Consider the following 18,609-nt stretch of genomic DNA (forward strand, 5'->3'; position numbering starts at 1 on the left):
AACATGTACATTTCAACTGGAGAAGAACTGTTTCTAGAGGCTCAAAATAGGGGAGCACCAGTCCCAGCAGACCCTTTCTATTCAGTAATAGTAATCTCAAAGTTAACATCTGGGGTCATAAGCAAATACAACATTTGAATTAGCATGTTTTACAATATAGGCTCACTAGAAGTATGATTATTTACAACTAATTTGTACTGTATTTACAAGTTGCCTCCCTAAAATCTGAGAAATCACAGCCAACTTCAACTGGACACTGAGAATCCTGAGGCTGCAGCAGGAAGGGACCCTGCCTGAAGGTTTGGCTGGGCTGCTGGCAGAAGGTGCCTCGGTAAGTACCTCCTGGACAGAGCCTATATCTAGCAGCCCACCCTCTTCCACATCCCAACCACTTCCCAACTCCCTGCCCTAGGTCATTACCCCAGTGTTTCCCAACCAGGGTTCCGCGAACCATCATCAGGGGTTCCACAAGAAATTGCAGAATAATCACTGGGCGGGGCCTGGAACGTCTGTCACGCCCTTCGCCTCTCGCCCTGGCTCTCAGCTGACTTCTACGCCATTCAGCCAGGCCGCTGCATGGGAGCAAGTGGCACAAGAGGGTGGGGACTTCTGCGCAGCTCAGCTGGGCCGCCATGCAGGAGTAAGCAGCCATTTGGGCTCCGCGAGAGGCAGGAGGGGGAGGAGAAGAGAGAGAGAGGGGAAGAAGAAGGGGAGCGAGAGAGATAGCGAGCACGCACGCGGAAGGAGAAGAGAGAGTGAGGAAGGAGAAGAGAGAGAGGAAAAATGCTCCAATTTTTTTTCTTGCAATGTAAACTGACATACATACTATATAAACAGCTCTTTACAAATAAATTTTCTTGAAAAAATTTAGCAGTAATTGAATTTTGCTCCCTGCTGTCAACTTTTTCTGGCCAAACAAATGTTTTCATAGGTAGGGGTGCCTCAGGATATGAAAAATTATTTTAGAGGTTTCTCCATGGGAAAAGGGTTGGGGGATCACTGCATTATCCAAACACTTTGCAACGTCTACCCCAGGTTACAACTTCCCCTCAGATCCTGCAAGCCCTCCTACAGCCTTCCACCAAGCCTAAATTCTTACCTGTGCCCATACTGGCTGTTGCAGCCAAAAACTCAAACCCTCTGCACTCCTCTGTACTCCCCTCAGAATCCTCTTCTGCACCCATACCCGCTCCTGGCCCCTGCATCCCAATCCTATGCCATAACCCCCCACCCTTCATCCAAACTCACTCCCAGACCCCATACTCCCTTCTGCACCCCTATCCCAAGCTCCCTTCTGCACCCAACCTCCATCTCCGACCACACACACCCTCCACAGAAAGGGGTGGACCTTGACCACTTACCAAAATCTTGGAGTGCTCCCCCATCAAAATTATTGCCCACTCTGACCCAAAAGTTACTCTAATCAATGGATATGAAAGACTGAACAATTCACTAATTGTATGTGTCTTTGTACTCTGGCAATCATATGTTAAACAATTGCAGTTTCCCAATCTCTTGTTTTGAATCAAATAGTAATAAGTAGGAATGTAAAATCCAGTGTAATCAGTTAACCCAGGGGTGGGCAATATTTTTGGGGGGGAGGGGGTGTCACTAAGAATCTGGTAAGTGGTCAAGGGCCACATTCTTTAATTGTATTAATGGAGGAGGTGCAGAGTCAGGGATAGAGGTTGGATGCAGAAGGAAGCTTGGGGTAAGGAGTTGGGGTGCAGGATCTGTCATCTGGAGCAGAGATCTGGGAAGGGATTTTGACCTGGTGTAGGAGTGCTGGTGCTTGGGTTGTGACCTGGGAGAGGGTGTGTGTGCAGGATAGGATTCTGGTCTGGGAGGGGGTTGTAACCTGGGGCAGGAGGTGATGCAGGGTCTGGGAGGTATATGGGGGCTGGAGCGGGGGTCAGAAGGTTTGGGTTACATGGGAGTGGAGTGCAGAGCAGAAGGTTGGGGGAGGGAAGGGCTGGAGTGTCAGAAGCAGGCTCTGGCTGAGAGATGCTTACCAGGGTGGCTTCCAGCCAGCAGCCCAGCAGGTTCCTTAGCTAGGGTCGCTGCCTTCCACACTCCTGTATTTGCTCAGAGCAGCTGCAGGGGCCATAATTACTGCTCTGAACTGAATGCTGTGAACCTTGGGGGATGAGGGGCAGGGGTATTTTGCATGCTGCCTGTCCTGCAAACAGGCAGCTGCTATTGGCCAGAAGCCAGCTATTTGGGGTGATGACAGTGTTAGAAACCACTCTCCCTCCCTCAGGCTCTCAGCATTCAGAGTTGAATACATGGCCCCACAGATTCATATGTAGCCCTGCAGCCAGCTTGTAGCCCTGCAGCCCTCCAAGTAGGGGCGGGGAAGACCTGGAGCGGGCTGAGGCTCCTGCAGGTCGAATCCAGTCTATCGGCCATATTTTGCCCAGCCCTAAATTAACCAGTTAAACATTATGTTTTAACTGGTTAACCACTTAAATAAAGGTGGGCAAGGGGGCCTGGCTAGGCTAGGCTCCAGCCCATCCCATCACACCCTGCTCTGGTTTACCCACTCAGGTGGCTGCTCCAACTCTGCTCTCTGCACCACAATGTGGCCAGGAAACTGCTTTAGCCCATCTGGGCTGTCGAACTGCTAAGTATCACCCTTACTGGTGATGCTTACTGGTTAACCTCATCACATCTCTAGAAATAAATGCTCTGTTCAGTCTTTCATATCCATTTACGTAGTGTGAAATCTAGAGAAATGTGTTGCTTACTCCTGAGGCAATACATTTCAGATATTTAATAAAAATATAGGCAGTTACTCTGTATAGTGTAAGTACCACTGATTTATTGGTTAAGCTTTAGAAAATACTCTGATGACCAGTTGGTTACACAAGAATCCACTCCTCTCCCAGGAAGAAAAAAAAAGTAGAGTACTGAATAACTGATAAGGGGCCTTTTGAAGAAATCACACATCTGCCTACTCCATTCCCCCCTCTCTATCACTTGCACTTTTCTCCCTCCCCTCTGGCCAAAGGGTCAGGTGCAGGAGGAAGTGAAGTAAAGCTCTGGCAGTTTGTGTGCAGGATTCCAGGTTGGGGCAAAGTGTTGGGATGCGGGAGAGGGTTGAGAATGGAGTGCTGGCTGCAGAAGGAGGGTCAGGGTTGGGCCACTGGTGCAGCAGGGAAGCTCCGGCTAGGAGGCAATTAGCATAGGCTACCGGCCTGCTGTGATCCCATGCCAATCCCAGAAGCGGCTGGATGCAGATTCATTTCTGTGTCCTCCTGTAGAGGAGAGATGGACAGCATATCCCAGCACTGTCCTCAACTACCAGCCAATAGAAGCTGCAGATGTAGGCGGCTTGCAGAGACACACTGTTCCCTTCCCTGCAACAGGAGCACACAGACAAACCTGGAGCCAGCAGGCAGCCTGTCCGAGCCCTGCTGCACTGCTAGACTTTAGAGCCCGGAGATTACGATGAACTGGCTGAGGCTCCAGAATCGACCAGTTAATCACAATTAACGGGATGGTGACTCCTGTTCTATAGAATGAAGTACAGGGTACTATCAGAGCCTGGATACATGGTTAAAAAGAGACTGTTGATTCATTCCACACCCCCCCCCCCCCCCTTTGACATCAGTTAAAACAGTGGGGGCGGGGAGGAGGGGGGAAACAAGAACAGGATGTCAAACAGTATTAACAAAACAGACATGTAAATAACTGCCTCTACTGTACAAACATGTTCATAAACTTCCCATACTACTCTGGACTGTACTTCAAACAGGTGTTCTTATGGCTGCAGCTGATATCTGGAATACAGGAGGGATAAACTGAAAAATGTAAGCGAAACCAAACAAAACAAAAAGCTTGACACTTAAGGTCCAAAAGAAAATACTGAAGCAGGGCCAATGAGAACTTTGGGGCAGTAAGTGACAGCTGCAAACAAGCCAATCTTAAACAATTCCAATTGTGCACAATGTCACCATCTAAAGATTTGTATTATTCTTTTTTACCTAGACATTATATTGTCTTAGATCTTAAACAGGAGGACTGATAATACCGGAAACGAAGGATGGGAATATGGAAAAAACTGCAAGATATCCAATTTAAATCCAAGTAGAAAATATATGAAAGCATGAAATACTACAATGCAAAATCCTTATGTTCATGTTTAAAATGCTCAAAAGCTTTACCAATCATCACTGAAGTGGCAAAAAGGGAAAGTTACTCACCTTGTGCAGTAACTGGAGTTCTTCAAGATGTGTCCCCATGGGTGCTCCACTTAGGTGTGTCAGCACCATGCTGCACACGGCCTGGATACCTTTGGTAGCAGTCCCTGAGCCGTCAGCGTGTGCTGCGCTATTTCACAGTTGCTCAGAAGGATAGTTACACACACGCCGGCGTCTGTTCCCTCCATTCCTTCTCTTCGCTGGACTGCGTTAGCCCGGAGCAGAGAGTAGGTGTGGAGCACCCATGAGGACACATCTCGAAGAACTCCAGTTACTGCACAAGGTGAGTAACTTCCCTTCTTCTTTGACAGTCCCCATGGGTGCTCCACTTAGGTGACTACGCAGCATTGTTCCTGGTTGGCGGTGGACACTCCGTGATGCAGGACCAGATGTTAGACAGGACTGTATGTCCAAATCTAGTGCCTGAGTCCTGAAAGGTCTGAATTGCATAATGCTATGCAAAGATATTGGCCGAAGCCCATGCCTTTTTTTTCTTCTTTCCTTTTGATGCTGTTAGAGAGACTGACTAAGTGCAACCTATGCCAGCTGCAATTGAGAAGGAACTGAGGGAACAGCCGCTGGTGCGTGTGTAACTGTCGTTCTGAGCAATTGCGCAATAGCACACCAGGCACTGGCAGCCAGGGGACTGCTACCAAAGATCTCCAAGCCGTGTGTACAGCAGCGCTGACACCTAAGTGGAGCACCCATGGGGACCCTTGAAGAAGAATGTCGTCTTAGACAGCAATCACACCAACTATTTACATGTAGGCACCATAGTATGGCTTCAAAATGTATTTAGCGAAGTACTCATCTCATATGGTTTCACCTGACAACTTGGGATGTTAAATATCAGTTAACTAATAGTTTATTAACCTCACAAATCGGTTACTCAACTGTTCTATAGTCCCCAGGGTTGGAGCTGGCAGCCAGTGCACTCCCAACCCATTCCCGAGGAGCACCCTGCAACTCTGCACTGCTGCTTCTGTATTAGAGGCAGCAGCATGGGGTGCCAGATGGGAGCTGGTTCATGAGGGGAGCCAGTTTAAAAACCAGCTCCCTTTTCAGACTGGTTACCTGTAACCCCACGCTGTTGCCTCTAATACATAGGCAGCAACGCAGGGTGGCAACAAGCCCCTCTCCTGGGGGAGAAGGAGGAAGCGGAGGGTCCTGAGCTCCTGGACTTGGCATGAGCCAAAACTGAGCCAGGCTGCCTACCCACCTGGCTCCTAGTACACCTTAAATGCAGAGTTGCAACAGGGGGAGGTAGAACTGAGCCAGGCTGCTGGTCAGCCTGATAAATTTACTAGCGGGGGAAGGAGATGGGGAAGGGAGAAATGGTTGTAATATATAGCATTAACTTATAAACTTCTGCTTATTGGTTAATCAACTATACTATATTACATCCCTAGACAGTGCAGAGGTAAGTGGATCTTTAGGTGACCAGTTCATTATTCCCAATTTGCTCCCAGGACTTTCAAATTTGACCTGGATAAGTGGACATGCATCCAATTCAGGCATTACTGAACTTAAAGTCCAAACCCTCCAGGGCAGCAATTTTATTTTTCTGTGTGTTTGTACAACACTTGACAAAATGTGACCTCAATTCTGACCGGGTCTGGCCTTTGGGCTATACTGTGATATACTGATAATTCCTCTAACTATTCTCATACATCCTATAGAAGTGAAATGAGATATTAATACACTTAATCATACTTGCTACATAACTTCAATGTTATAATTTTATAAAAAACCCACATTTGCATAATAAAAACAGTACACCAGACACACACATATATACTTACATTTGATTTTTAGCCGCTTGTCTCTGAGCTTTCCGTTCTTTTCTTTTTTGATCTGGAGGCTTAGCAAACACAATTTCAATATTTTCTCCTTCTAAATCTTTGCCATTCATTTCTTCCATTGCCTGAAGGAAGTAACCAAATTTTAGATATACTTCTTAGGGCATTCAGGGACACACTTTAAAAGGAAAAAAGAATAGAAGGTTTACTAAAAACAGTATCACCCAGAATTAGCCTTGATTGTATCTCTGAAAAAAAAAAAAAATCAGACTGCAGATGGTTTCAAAGACTTAAAGATTGCTACAGGGAGAGGGAGAAAATTATTCTCCTTAACTTCTGGATAGGACAAGATGCAATGGGTTTAAACTGCAGCAAGTGAGATTAAGGTTGGACACAAGGGAAAAACTTCCTCACTTTCAGGCTGTTTTAGCACTGGAATAAATTTCCTAGGGACCGGAAGTTAAAAATCTCCAGTGATGGAGATTCCATAAGAGCAGGATATATCAATGCATGTCAGGGATGGCCAGTTTTTCAATGAGAGCCACTCCAAGATTTTGGTAAGTGGTCAAGGCCCACACTTTTAAATGAAGGAGCTGTGGGGTCTGAGACAGACTGGGATGCAGCAGGGAATGTGGGGTCTAGAAGGGTGTTTGAGTGAAGGGAGGGAGTTATGACCTGAGGCAAGGGATAAGAGTGCAGGAGACTATTCTGGCTTTGGGGGAGGGGTACACTGGGTTTAGGTGGTGACCTGGGACAGGGGATTAGGGTGCAGGGTCTGGGTGCAGGAGAGGATTCTAGCCAGCAGGGGGTGGGAGGAGCGCGGAGGAATGGAGTGCAGGAGAGGCTGGGGTGCCAGAGGCAGGCTCTGGCCAAAGAGCGCTTACCTACACAGCTCCAGGCCAACAACCCAGTGGGACCCTCAGGTAAGCTTCCCTGCCTGCCAGCAGCCACAATCCATTCAAAGTGTCTGGCTGTTCCATGTGGCGCTCTGAGCTGTAGGATGGGGGGTTATTTCCAGTCAATAGTAGCTGAGAGATTGTGCTGGGGCAGGAGCAGAATGTGAAATCTCCCCCTTCCTCTTCTGCATGGTGCAAAGAGCCACAAGGAACAGACAGCTGCTTTGAGCGGCATGGAGCTGCTTCATACTGCAGGGGTGGGCTGGATTCAGCCCGCAGGCTGGATCTAGCTTGCTCTGGTTTAGATGGTGCTTGGTCCTGCCATGAGTGCAGGGGACTGGACTTGATAATCTCTCGAGGTTACTTCCAGTTCTAGGACTCTATCAGGCTTGATTTTCAAAACCAAGACAGCCTTGACTGTTCTTAAAAAATTCTTCCTCTCACAACTGTGGACATACAGGCAGTCCCCGGGTTACGTACAAGATAGGGACTGTAGGTTTGTTCTTAAGTTGAATCTGTATGTAAGTCGGAACTGGCGTCCAGATTCAGACACTGCTGAAACTGACCGCCAGTTCTGACTTACATACAGAATCAACTTAAGAACCCCAGGCGTCCCCAAGTCAGCTGCTGCTGAAACTGATCAGCAGCTGATTCCAGGAAGCCCGGGGCAGAGCAACTCTGCCTGGGGCTTCCTGTAGTCAGCGCTGGTCAGTTTCAGCAGAAGCTGACTTGGGGACGCCTGGGGCAGAGCAGCTGGGGTGCTGCTGGGTTGCTCCAGTAGCGCCGCTCCTGGGTGCTACTGGACCAACCTAGCAGCACCCCATCTGCTCTGCCCCGGGTGTCCTGATTCAGCCGCTGCTGAAACTGACCAGCAGCGGCTGAATCAGGACCTGGGGCAGAGCAGCTGGGGTGCTGCCGGGTTGGTCCAGTAGTGCCCAGAGCGGGCGCTGCAGGACCAATCGGCAGCGCCCCAGCTGCTCTGCCCCAGAGTCCAAAACAAAAGTCTGGTCTGCTGGGGGGGGGGGGGGGGGGAGGGAGCACACTAGCTGCGCCCCCCCCTCCCCAGCAGACCAGGGACACAGGGAGCAGAGCCTCTGAGGCTTTGCTCTGGCAAAGCCTCAGAGGGAGGGACCCCGCCGCGGCTGCGGCTTCAGTCCGTGAGCCTGTGGTCTGCTGGGGACGGTCCCCAGCAGACCACAGGCTCCCGGACTGAAGCCGCAGCCGCGGCGGGGTCCCCGCCTCTGAGGCTTTGCCAGAGCAAAGCCTCAGAGGCGCGGGGAACCGCCGCGGCTGCGGCTTCAGTCCGGGAGCCTGTGGTCTGCTGGGGACAGTCCCCAGCAGACCACAGGCACCCAGATTGAAGCGGCAGCAGCGGCTGTTCCCCGTGCCTCTGAGGCTTTGCTTTGGCAAAGCCTCAGAGGCGCGGGAACCGCCCGGTGCCCCTGGTCTGCTGGAGACGGTCTCCAGCAGACCAGGGGCACCGGAGCAGCTTACGAACGGGGCTTTCTCGCCCCGACTTCCGGGGCGAGAAAGCCCCGTTCGTAAGTGCGGATCCGACATAAGTCGGATCCGCGTAAGTCGGGGACTGCCTGTACTACTGCATCCTCTACAAATAGCATACCACAATTGAGCTCTGTGATCTCCTATTTACAACAACAGGGCAGCAAAAGGGCTTAGAAGATTCAAGTGAAAAAATATTTTTATACAAAGAAGAAGTCCTAGAGCACAATACAAATCTTGGTTTTCCTCTTTTGTTGTATTTATAAATGTCTTCTTACTGATTAGGTGCATAAGGAAATCTGCACCTCAGCCTCATTTAACAGAAATGGACACGATGAAAGTTTCCCACCAAATTTTTACAAATGAGTATCAAGAGAGGGGGATCTGAGTTAGCCTACCACTTTCAAGGATTTATTGGACTCCATAGGAGACCCTGCCTTGGGAAGATGCATGCATGATAGGGATTCTTACTCCATTAACCCAAGTTTCTTCAAACTATCTAGACAAATGGGAAAAGCTGCAAACCTATGTTTATCTTCCACTTCACCCAAAGGTGTAGAAAACTGATACATGAACCAATTCTGCCAGTCATTCTAGCCAATGAGGAAGAAACACAAAAGGAAAGGGATGAAACAAATGAGTTATTCCTGAATATATCCACAAGGTGGAAGGAAGGAAAGGAGAGAGTTAACAACTGGATATCCCTGTCACCAAAAAAGGAAACAGTTAATTCTGTTTCTAGGAAGATAAGTTTTTCACTTTGTATTTCAGTGCTGTCATTACTAACAACATTTTTCGATGATTCTCAAGTATCGCAACTGGTCTTTTACCCCAAAGGAACTTCCTTATGTTTGATTGTAAGTTGATGAGAAAGTTCTGGCATCCCACTCATCATTTGCACAGGTCATTAGCTTAAAAGAGAATCTTCTATTTTTTACAGCAAAATAGTCACCAATATTAACAGCAATGTACACAATGCATAGCCCTTCAGTGAATTTATGTAGTGTAGAACATTCTATGAAAAGATCCAACATGTAACTTCATTTTATGCTGTTATTAGTTAACAATATTTCACATCAATGATCTTCAACCTTTTTACTCCAAGACCACTTTTTGAATGTAAGAGCTACCCAGCATTTATCCCACTCTTCTCCTGAAACTCTGCCCCGCTCACTCCAGCCCCTAGCCACGTGCTTTCTTCCACCCTCATTCACTTCCACTGAGCTGGGACAAGGCACTGGGATTAAGCATGCAAAATCGCATTTAAAAACTAGGTAACCGGTTAACCCTTTACATCTCTTGTTGGGATGCAGGAGGGGGCACTGGGTGCTGGCTGAGATGGGGTCACGGATTCATGGTGCAAAACAGAATTCTTGGTGCTGGCCTGTGGCCTCCCGCCGGCAGCACTTACCATGGGCAACTCCAGGCTGGCGGCTCAGCAAGGCTAAGGCAGGCTTCTTGCCTGCTCCAGCCTCATGCCACTCCCAGAAGGGGCCAACACACCCCCATAGTCCCAAGATGGGAGGCATGCAGCTTTGTGCTACACTTCTCTGCTAGCATGCCTCAGTTCTTACTGCCTAGGAATGAAGTGGCAGTGCTTGCAGGCAGAAGCAGAATGCCAAGACCACTTATAGGAGCAATGTCAGGTCAGTACAGCCAAGTAGCCTGCCTTAGCAGCAGCCCCACTCCACCCCAAAGAGACCACAAATGACTGGGAGAGAGTCCCCATGTCGGACTAGTCCATCACCATCAACTGGTTGGTGACCACTGTCTTAAATCATTCTTCATACTGATATTTTAAAAAAAAGTTTCCACTTTTAAAAATTCAAATTAGTCGTAACTTCTATGCACATATTAAAATTAAAATCCTTTTAACCTACCTTTACAGCACCATCCCGTTCATCAAAATGAATGAAGGCATAATCTTTTAGTTTCTTCACTCGCTCTAGTTTTCCAAATTGACTGAAAGCCTTTTCTAGAATCTCTTCTGTTACAGTATTGGCAAGGTTGCGTACAAATAACACTTTCACCTAAAAGACAACAAAAGTCAAGTTTCAGTATACAAGTTTTGTCTAATATAATTAATCAGTTCAAAAATATTTTTTAAAAATCAATTAATTCTATTTATATGCAATATACTATAATTAATTTAGGAAATCAGTTGCTGACTTTATATTTGAATAAAATGATTTAATGTTACTAAACAATCAGTGCTATAACTGAAAAAATCCTATCAGCAAGTTTTGCCTTGAAGGAACTTTTTAAAATTAGCTAACTCTACTGTTTTAAATAAGGACAGTAATATGTAGAAATTAAGTATTACAATTATTACAGTTGAAGCATCCATCAATATCTAATCACTCAGCATGCCTTCTCTGCTTAGACAATTTGCCTCCACCAGATGTTCTGAAGCTACAACATCAAATATTGTTGGTTAGAATATACTTTTATTGTCGATGACAAAAGGAAATAAAGAACAGAGGCAACCTAAAATGCAAAGCTTGAGGCTTAGCAATATCATCTGGTAGAGGAGAAAGTTACATACTGTCTAGTCTATATTAGGGCACCCAGTCAGCTATGTTGTGCGGAATTCAATGAAGCACCAAAAGCATCCACACAAGCTACCCTCAAATTGGTTTAAGATATGCCCTTGCAGCCTAGTGTGGATGTATTAATGTGTGGGCTATCAACACTGACACCTGTTGAAGAAAACACCTGTCAGATAAAGTTTCCTCAATCCATAAGTCACTTTTGTTTGCAGCTGAGTTATCTTCTCTATCCTCACCTATCAGAACCATTAACAATGCCAGACCACAGTGTCTTCTCTCTGTCCACAAATACTACTCAGGCAAGTCCATAAGTTTTCTATCAAAAATCCATCTGCAGAGAAATGGCTAATATAAATTGTCTATCAAGGCCCTCCTTCCCAGTGGTATACTAGCTCAGGCTATACCACTCAGGGTACATCTAAACTACATCCCTTTTTTGATAAAGAGATGTAAATTAGACATATTGAAATTGTAAATGAAGCCCAGATTTGAATTTCCTGTGCTTAATTTGCATAATGGCAACCACAGCTTTTTTTTTCCCCTTCTTGAAAAGCCACTTTTCTTTAAAAGCCGCAGTCAAGTCGGAGATCTTTCAAAACAGGGCATTTCTGTCAAGATCCCTGTCTTGACCGCATTCCCCTCCCCCAAAAAGCAGCTTTTCAGAAAAAAGCTGCAGCCACCATTATGCAAATGAAGCGCATGAAATTCAAATCCCAGCTTCGTTTACAATTTCGATATGTCTAATTTAAAACCCTTTACTGAAAAGGGTCTGTAGTTTAGATGTACCCTCTGTGATGCAGAGTTTTAATCAGTGAAACTATAGCCGAGAGAGCACAGCTAGTGGCCATACTTCAGAAGCCCTCAGAAACTAGCTCCCTTTCCCTTTGGCTTCTCCAGAGCAAATGGAGGAACCAAGGAGAGCAGGCTATGGGGACTGACAGGATCACAGCTATCAGCAGTAGCACGAGCCAGCAGCAGCACGAGCCAGCAGCAGATTCTCTCTCTCTGAATTACAAGTTTATTAGGATGAAAAGTGGCAAAGATTGTGTGTTTATGTGCGATATCTTAAGCAGCAATATCTTGGGGGAGCATGGATAGGCAGAAACTACAACCTCAGACAGGGATCTATAGGCAAATCCTTGTCTAAAGGCCTGCAGCGAAAAATATATGGGAGCTATGGGGGATGACGGGCAAGGGAGGCATAGGGTTATAAGAATTACAGCACTGGGTCAGAACCAGTGGGCCATCTATTCCAGTGTTCTGTTTTCCACAATAGCCAAATAGCAGCAGCTACAGAGGAAAATGAAAAAACCTCACACTAGGCAATAACTGAATAACCACTTCAAAGTAAGTTATTTTAACCTACATGAGTTAACAGTGTCTTATGCTCCGACTCAAAGAGCTTGTCTTTTCCAGAATCAGGAACTCTTTTTAAACTAACTCCTCTGGATATTCCTATTATCCAAGTATTTTATAATCCCAATCAACTCTTTACCTCAATGATCTTTTGTTGCAATGAATTTTAGAGTCTGATTTTTCCATGTGGAAAAGGTATTCACTTTTAAATTGGGTGCCATTCAATCTAATTGACCATTCCCCTATTATTTATTATGAGAAAAAGAGTGACCAGCAATGGACTTTGCAGACTGGCTGTACAGACTCACTGGCTGCCATAGGTAGACAGTCCACATTACCCATCAAAATCGGTCAACCCCAGCACCCACCTTTCCAATCTTAGATGTACATTACATCAATTATTGCCTCTCCAAAAAAGGAGCCAAAACTTTCATTGATTAAGACACTTTTCAATGAATTGCAAGGAAACAACTGGTTTACATTTTCTCCAGCATCAACACATTTTATTCCCTAATGCCTCAGATCTGGTCAAATTGTGGACTATGTACATAATATCAACAAACTTGATCTGTGGAAAGGACATACTAATGTGATAGTTCTTCAAACAGAGGTACATTAACTGATGTACATATTTGTCTAGTTTTACAACAGTCTACATCAGAAGACTACTGAAATCAGTACCAACTAAAATGTAAATGACAAACTGCTATATTTACTGTATATTGAAATGTGTTATATTAATAAAATTATTTCATGCTTATTTAATTATGATTAATTACAGTAATTTTTCAATAATTGTGCTATAAGATTTTTGTCTTTTTGTTTGATTTTGTAAGCAGGTAGATTCATGAAAAAGGCATAGCAGTCTAAAAAGACTGAGAACATTGCATTAATCGACAGGTCTGTTTAGACATAAGGAAGTCAAGACAAGCCAGACTTCTCAGAGGACATGCCTTCCCTCTGAGTTGAAATGGGAGAGAAAAAATAAACTCACTTTTAGGTATTACTTCATTATGGCCAAACAAAGTTATGAGCCATGGAGCCAGTGCCACACAACTGCGTCCAACATCTCAAAGACACTGCTTAGGTTAACTGGTTGCTTAAATTGCCAGCTCTGATTTGCAAGGTCGAAGTACATAATTCATACATAAATGTTTCATTTAACCAGTTAATTGATTAAATGGAGTTGGGTAGGTCTGCTCTGGCCTCCACCAGTTAACCGGTAAACCAGGGCTACTCAACACACAGCCCGCAGCCCATTTATTTGCGGCCCACAGTCTGGTTTGGGTTTACATGGGGCTCAACATAAAGCCTATAGGTGGGATCCTTTGAACATGGCCTCCACTGGGAACATGCTCCACAAGGGCAAGGTGTCTCCCAGGTGGGGTGAGAAATGAAATTCACAAGAAGATGGACTGGCTGGGACAGTCAGTGTCGGTGTTTCTACCCCCCAGGGAGGTGGTGCCGGGAGCGCTGGGGCATTGCGCGAAATGCTGGCTACTTGCCTTGTGGGAAGAGCCTGAGAGGTGCTGACTGGCTCGCATTTGCCACATTTGAATCCGGGGCCAGGAGCAGGTAGCACTACTTCAGTCCCGCATGGAGCGATGGACTCTCACGTGGGGATGTCAGCCCTGCTGGGAAACCAGGACAGGGCTCCTGGGCACCGGTCCTTTTTCGCCTCTTGTGTCCCGTCTGATTTGCCCAGCTCCCTGCCCTGCCACAGGTTGGAATGCTCTGGCTTGGAAACTTTTCTTTTTACAGTAAAATCACTCCAAGAAACGCACAACCAGAAGCTTCTAGCTAAACACCCAAAACACTGGTATACAATTTTCTTTTTAATAAGGAGCATTTAAAATGGCAACAAAGAAGAGACACTTGTTGAATGAACACAGGGTTTTCAACCCTGTTTGGGAGATAGAATTCGCTTTTGCAGAGATAAATGGAAACCCAATGTGTCTTCTTTGTCAAAGACTATCGCTGCATTAAAGAAAGCAAACTTGCAATGGCACAATGAATCTTGAAGCTATTTGCATGCATATATATATGTGTGTGTGTGTGTGTGTGTGTGCGTGCGCGCAACCACATTTAAGTTGCGGCCTGCAGCATGTGCTGTGAGTATCATTGTAGCCCACAGGGCTTTCAAAGTTGAGTAACCCTGTGGCAAATCATTCACATTGCTAGCTATGACAGTCACTACTGAACTGCCTTTTAATTTTGTCTGCACTATGGTATGCAGGGATATTAAAATTAAATGAATCAACTAACTGAATTGTTGATAAGGGCGCTTCCACTTTGAAAAGTAGTAAAAGCCCACCCAGCTGCTGTTGCATTTTAAAGGCAGAAGCGCCACTGCATTCTGCCTTTGAAATGTACAAGAGCCCCAGCAGGGGCTCTTGTGCATTTCAAAGATTGAAACACTGCATGGAGCCTGGGGCCAGCAGGGGACTCTTCCATACAGTTTAAAATTTGGAATCTCCATTCACAAGTCTCAATCCACTGCGCTAAATCGATAGTGCTCCTGATCTGCTCTTTTCCTTTATCCTTTCTATATCCTAGCATCCTCCTACCCCATTCAAAATTTTTAGTTTAGTCAAAATCACTTATATGTGGAATGGGGGCAGGGAACCAAGATACATTGCTTTCCTCTTATGTTGCCCACCACCACAGCTCTGCTCCAGAAGCTTGCTACCCAGTTCTTTCTTCCCAACCATGTCTCCATCACTTCATACTTACCTGTTTATTTTCACCAGCAGGAGTCCCTCACCAATGATCATAGAAAAAGTTAGATGGACCAGGGATCATCTTTTGTGAGGGAGAAGCTGTCTTACTGAGGAAGTGCTATTTTGCAGGCAAACTATTTGGAAGACTCCCCATTGCCTGCTCTTGATTGATTACATCACTGGGCAAGAAAGAATGGGGGGGATTAAAGTTGGCAGGTAAAACATTCTATGCTTCTGCTAGAAAAGCAGCTATATGACTAACCCCATTTGGCTCACCAAAGGAGAACCCAGCCAAGACACCTTACTAAGTCCATCGAACTAGAACTCCTACTAGTCAGCCAGCCATCTCAGGTCAGAGGTGATGGTGAGAAAAAGTAACATAGAAAAGGGCTGTCTAGAGACTCTTATGCTAGTGATTGGGAAACAGAACCAGACAGGACCGGGCAACATTTGAGAATACAAGTTTTCAGGTAAGACTCAATTCATCTGCTTTGGCAAAATGTATGTCAGAACAAAGAACAGCTCTACTGTTATAATAATGCTCCCCAAACCTTGTATGAAGAACCTAGGCTATGTGAACGTTGTACTCCAGAATGTTGCCACTATTGCTTTAGAGAGTCTGGAAAAAATAACACGACAAAAACAAACCACCACCATTGTCTTCTAAAAAAGTAATTGCTTGATTTGTGAAAGGATAGTTTCCTGGAGTCTGACAAGGATTTAGAAACTTCGGGTGTATATTCTTTGAACTAGTACCAGTTCAAGAATTTCAGACACGAAGTTCTACATTTAAGAGAATTAAGCCTTTTTTTTTTTTTACAGACTGATCCAAATATTCACACTGATTTCTTTCAATCAAGTACTTAAGTGTGAAGTCACAAAGCAACACTGATTTTGAAGCAAATGTATCTCATAGATATATTACAGGAATCATGGAAGTTGTACATAGATTTTCAGCATTGGCAGGAAACAAAAACAAAGAATCATTTAACCCCACAAGTAGTAGTGAATTCTACTTACCATTGAAATTTTTTAAGACTGTAAGAGTTCCTTTTAATTTTCAAATGTTTTAGAATGCACTCACATCTTTACAACCCTTCAAGTGGTATTTCAATATAGTACTAATACCAGAAACATGGGCATCCAGTATGTTAGGCCGGGAAAGGCTTTGCCTTCCCAAACCACCAAATTGGCCCCACCCACACTCCGCCCCCCACAACACCTACTGTAGGCGCTGGGGGTGGGGTGGTGGGAGAGGAGTGTTGTTGCCCCCAGTCCCCATCTTCCCCATGTCCAGAGCCGGAAAGGCTAGGGCACATGCTCCTACCCACCCTTCTTCCCCTTCCCATAGAGGTGGGGGCATGCACACACCCTGCTGCCTGCCTCCCTGAAGTGGTGGGGTGGAGGGGTAGCTTGGCTCTCATGGGGCAAAGCCTCAGCAGAAGGGGCGAGGCTGGCAGGCTTGCCTCCCACAGCCTTATCTTCACTAGTCACCCCTGACTAAATATTACCTTATGACAATTTAAGTGAGGAGGGTATAATTATATTTCTCAGTTGCTTTATTACCTTTGCCATAACTTCAGGATCTGGATCTTCTATAGGGTCAGCCCATTCAACTGTAACAACATTTCCCCAGACTTTCACTTTTCCACTCATCAACCTACGTCTGGCCTGAGCAGCAGTTTTGTGATCTTCATATTCAAGGAAACAAAAGCCCCTGTTCTTTTTCTTGTCATCAGGCTGATGATACAATATGACATCTGTGAGACCCTCTGTGAAATTAAGGAAAGTATTTAATTTGGTTTCTACTGAGGTTTTATACTACAAAGCAAAGGAATGATCCTACATAAGGAAGTAAGTATATATTACAAGCCAATGTGAAAGCAGGGATAAGATTCAAAGATTGGTGTGAACAAATACCGAGATACATTTCTGTACTTACACAAAAACTTCTCTTGCATACCACTGCTGCATCTAAGCAGCTATGGACAGAATTATTTCTGTTCCATAAAAAAATTACATGTTTAGAAGACTTCTGAAAGCCTTCCTTCACACTGTTCTTTTTGGGTGCTTTTATGCAGAAGTAACCCTATAGCATTAAAGTAAGTCAGTAACTTTAATCTACTGTTGTCAAGGACTCAAAGCACAGAACTCTCTCTGTACTGGTTAAATGTTGCTTATATAAAAGATCGATATGTCCTTTAATACTGAAGGAATTTTGGTGAGTTGGGGAGTAATGCATTTCTCTGAAAGAAATGTTCCTTATATACCTGACAGTTATTCCGTAGGTTAAATACGTAAATAATCGAAGGATTAGTTATAGGAGATTCAAATAAAGCATGCATTATTCAAAGATAGTACAATGGTTTAGGCAATAATATATTATTACTCTTTCTTTCAAAAGGGAGAAATCTGAAAACTTAGTTTTGTGCTGGGTGTTTTTAGTTTAAAAGATCATCGTTCAACTTCAATCAAAAGACAGTGAAAAAAATCCTATCAATGATCACTCACATTTATTTTTACCCAATTCCCAATATACTTACTAACTTACCTGTTACTTTACTAAATTCTTCAACAATCTGTTCCTTGGTTTTGCTCTTAGGAATAGAGCCAACAAAAAGCCTATTATTGGCAACAGAGATGCATACACCAATGTGTTTTCCAGAACGAATTTCATGATTATTGTACTGAAAGAAAAATAGACAATGGCAAGTTATTACCAAGCTTTCACTCTTCCCGATTCAAAGCATCTATGACAGATATTTTATTTCCCTATAACTAATCAATAGTGAAGTATTAAACTCTTCAGAGGCCTGACCTGTGCATGCCACAGGTGTAGCTACCACACTTGCAGTACATTCACATTCTTTGCCAGTCGTCACCAGTTTGAGCCAACAACTATCTCTCCCCCCGTTTTAGCTCCAGAATCAAGCTTTACTTCTGGAAGAAACTTTCTGGCTCAAATGTCACAAGATGATGGCCTATGCAGAATTACAGCATTTGGGGCTTGTTCTACCTAAAGTATTGATAATAAAGGTACTGCTTCCAGCCACATTATAGAGAAAACTTCCCCTAGTTACCAACTATAAGTTCTTCTTAAACTGAACTAGGCACATAAAAGCAGGTATTCAGGTGTACATCAACAAAAGCTTCAACAAGTTGGGGTCCAAAAAAAGCCTACTCCAGAAACAACTATGGCTCTCGTAGAGATATTATGTATACATAGCTTGACCTCTCCACCAAATCAGACAGCAGCTTCTGGAAAAAAAACTGTTTGTTGAAGAGAGGCATGGAAATGTAAGGGCAATGTACAGACAACATTGTTAACTTACTCAGTGTAGTGTTATAAAAAGCAAGACTAAACTATGTCATCTTAAACTATAGCCCCCTCAATATTTCAAACTGAACTTGGGAACAAAGTTTAGACTCAGTTTATACACATTACTAGCTTTTTTACATTTTTAAATAATATCCAGGGCTTGAATCATTTAATTGGTGAATAGGAAATTATCACAAGCTGGTGAATAAATATCAATAGAATTTAAGTTAATTAAAATATCTTTAGAATTACAGATATTGAGGTAACC

The 18,609-nt window shown here is 44.6% G+C and overlaps 1 protein-coding gene across 6 annotated transcripts in view; it reads right to left on the minus strand.

The window, feature by feature from the left end:
• Positions 1-18,609, minus strand: part of SYNCRIP (synaptotagmin binding cytoplasmic RNA interacting protein) — a 38,975-nt gene that overhangs the window by 7,127 nt on the left and 13,239 nt on the right. For all 6 annotated transcript variants that reach the window (XM_075923843.2, XM_075923842.2, XM_075923846.2 and 3 more), the window contains 4 exons: positions 17,574-17,709; positions 16,589-16,794; positions 10,278-10,427; positions 6,005-6,126 (listed from right to left, as the gene is read on the minus strand). In XM_075923843.2, coding sequence (XP_075779958.1) covers positions 6,005-6,126; positions 10,278-10,427; positions 16,589-16,794; positions 17,574-17,709 — 614 coding nt within the window. The remainder of the gene's footprint in view (positions 1-6,004; positions 6,127-10,277; positions 10,428-16,588; positions 16,795-17,573; positions 17,710-18,609) is intronic.

The sequence above is a fragment of the Pelodiscus sinensis genome, chromosome 3, assembly GCF_052426305.1.
Source record: "Pelodiscus sinensis isolate ZL-2025 chromosome 3, ASM5242630v1, whole genome shotgun sequence".
Classification (NCBI taxonomy): Eukaryota; Metazoa; Chordata; order Testudines; family Trionychidae; genus Pelodiscus; species Pelodiscus sinensis.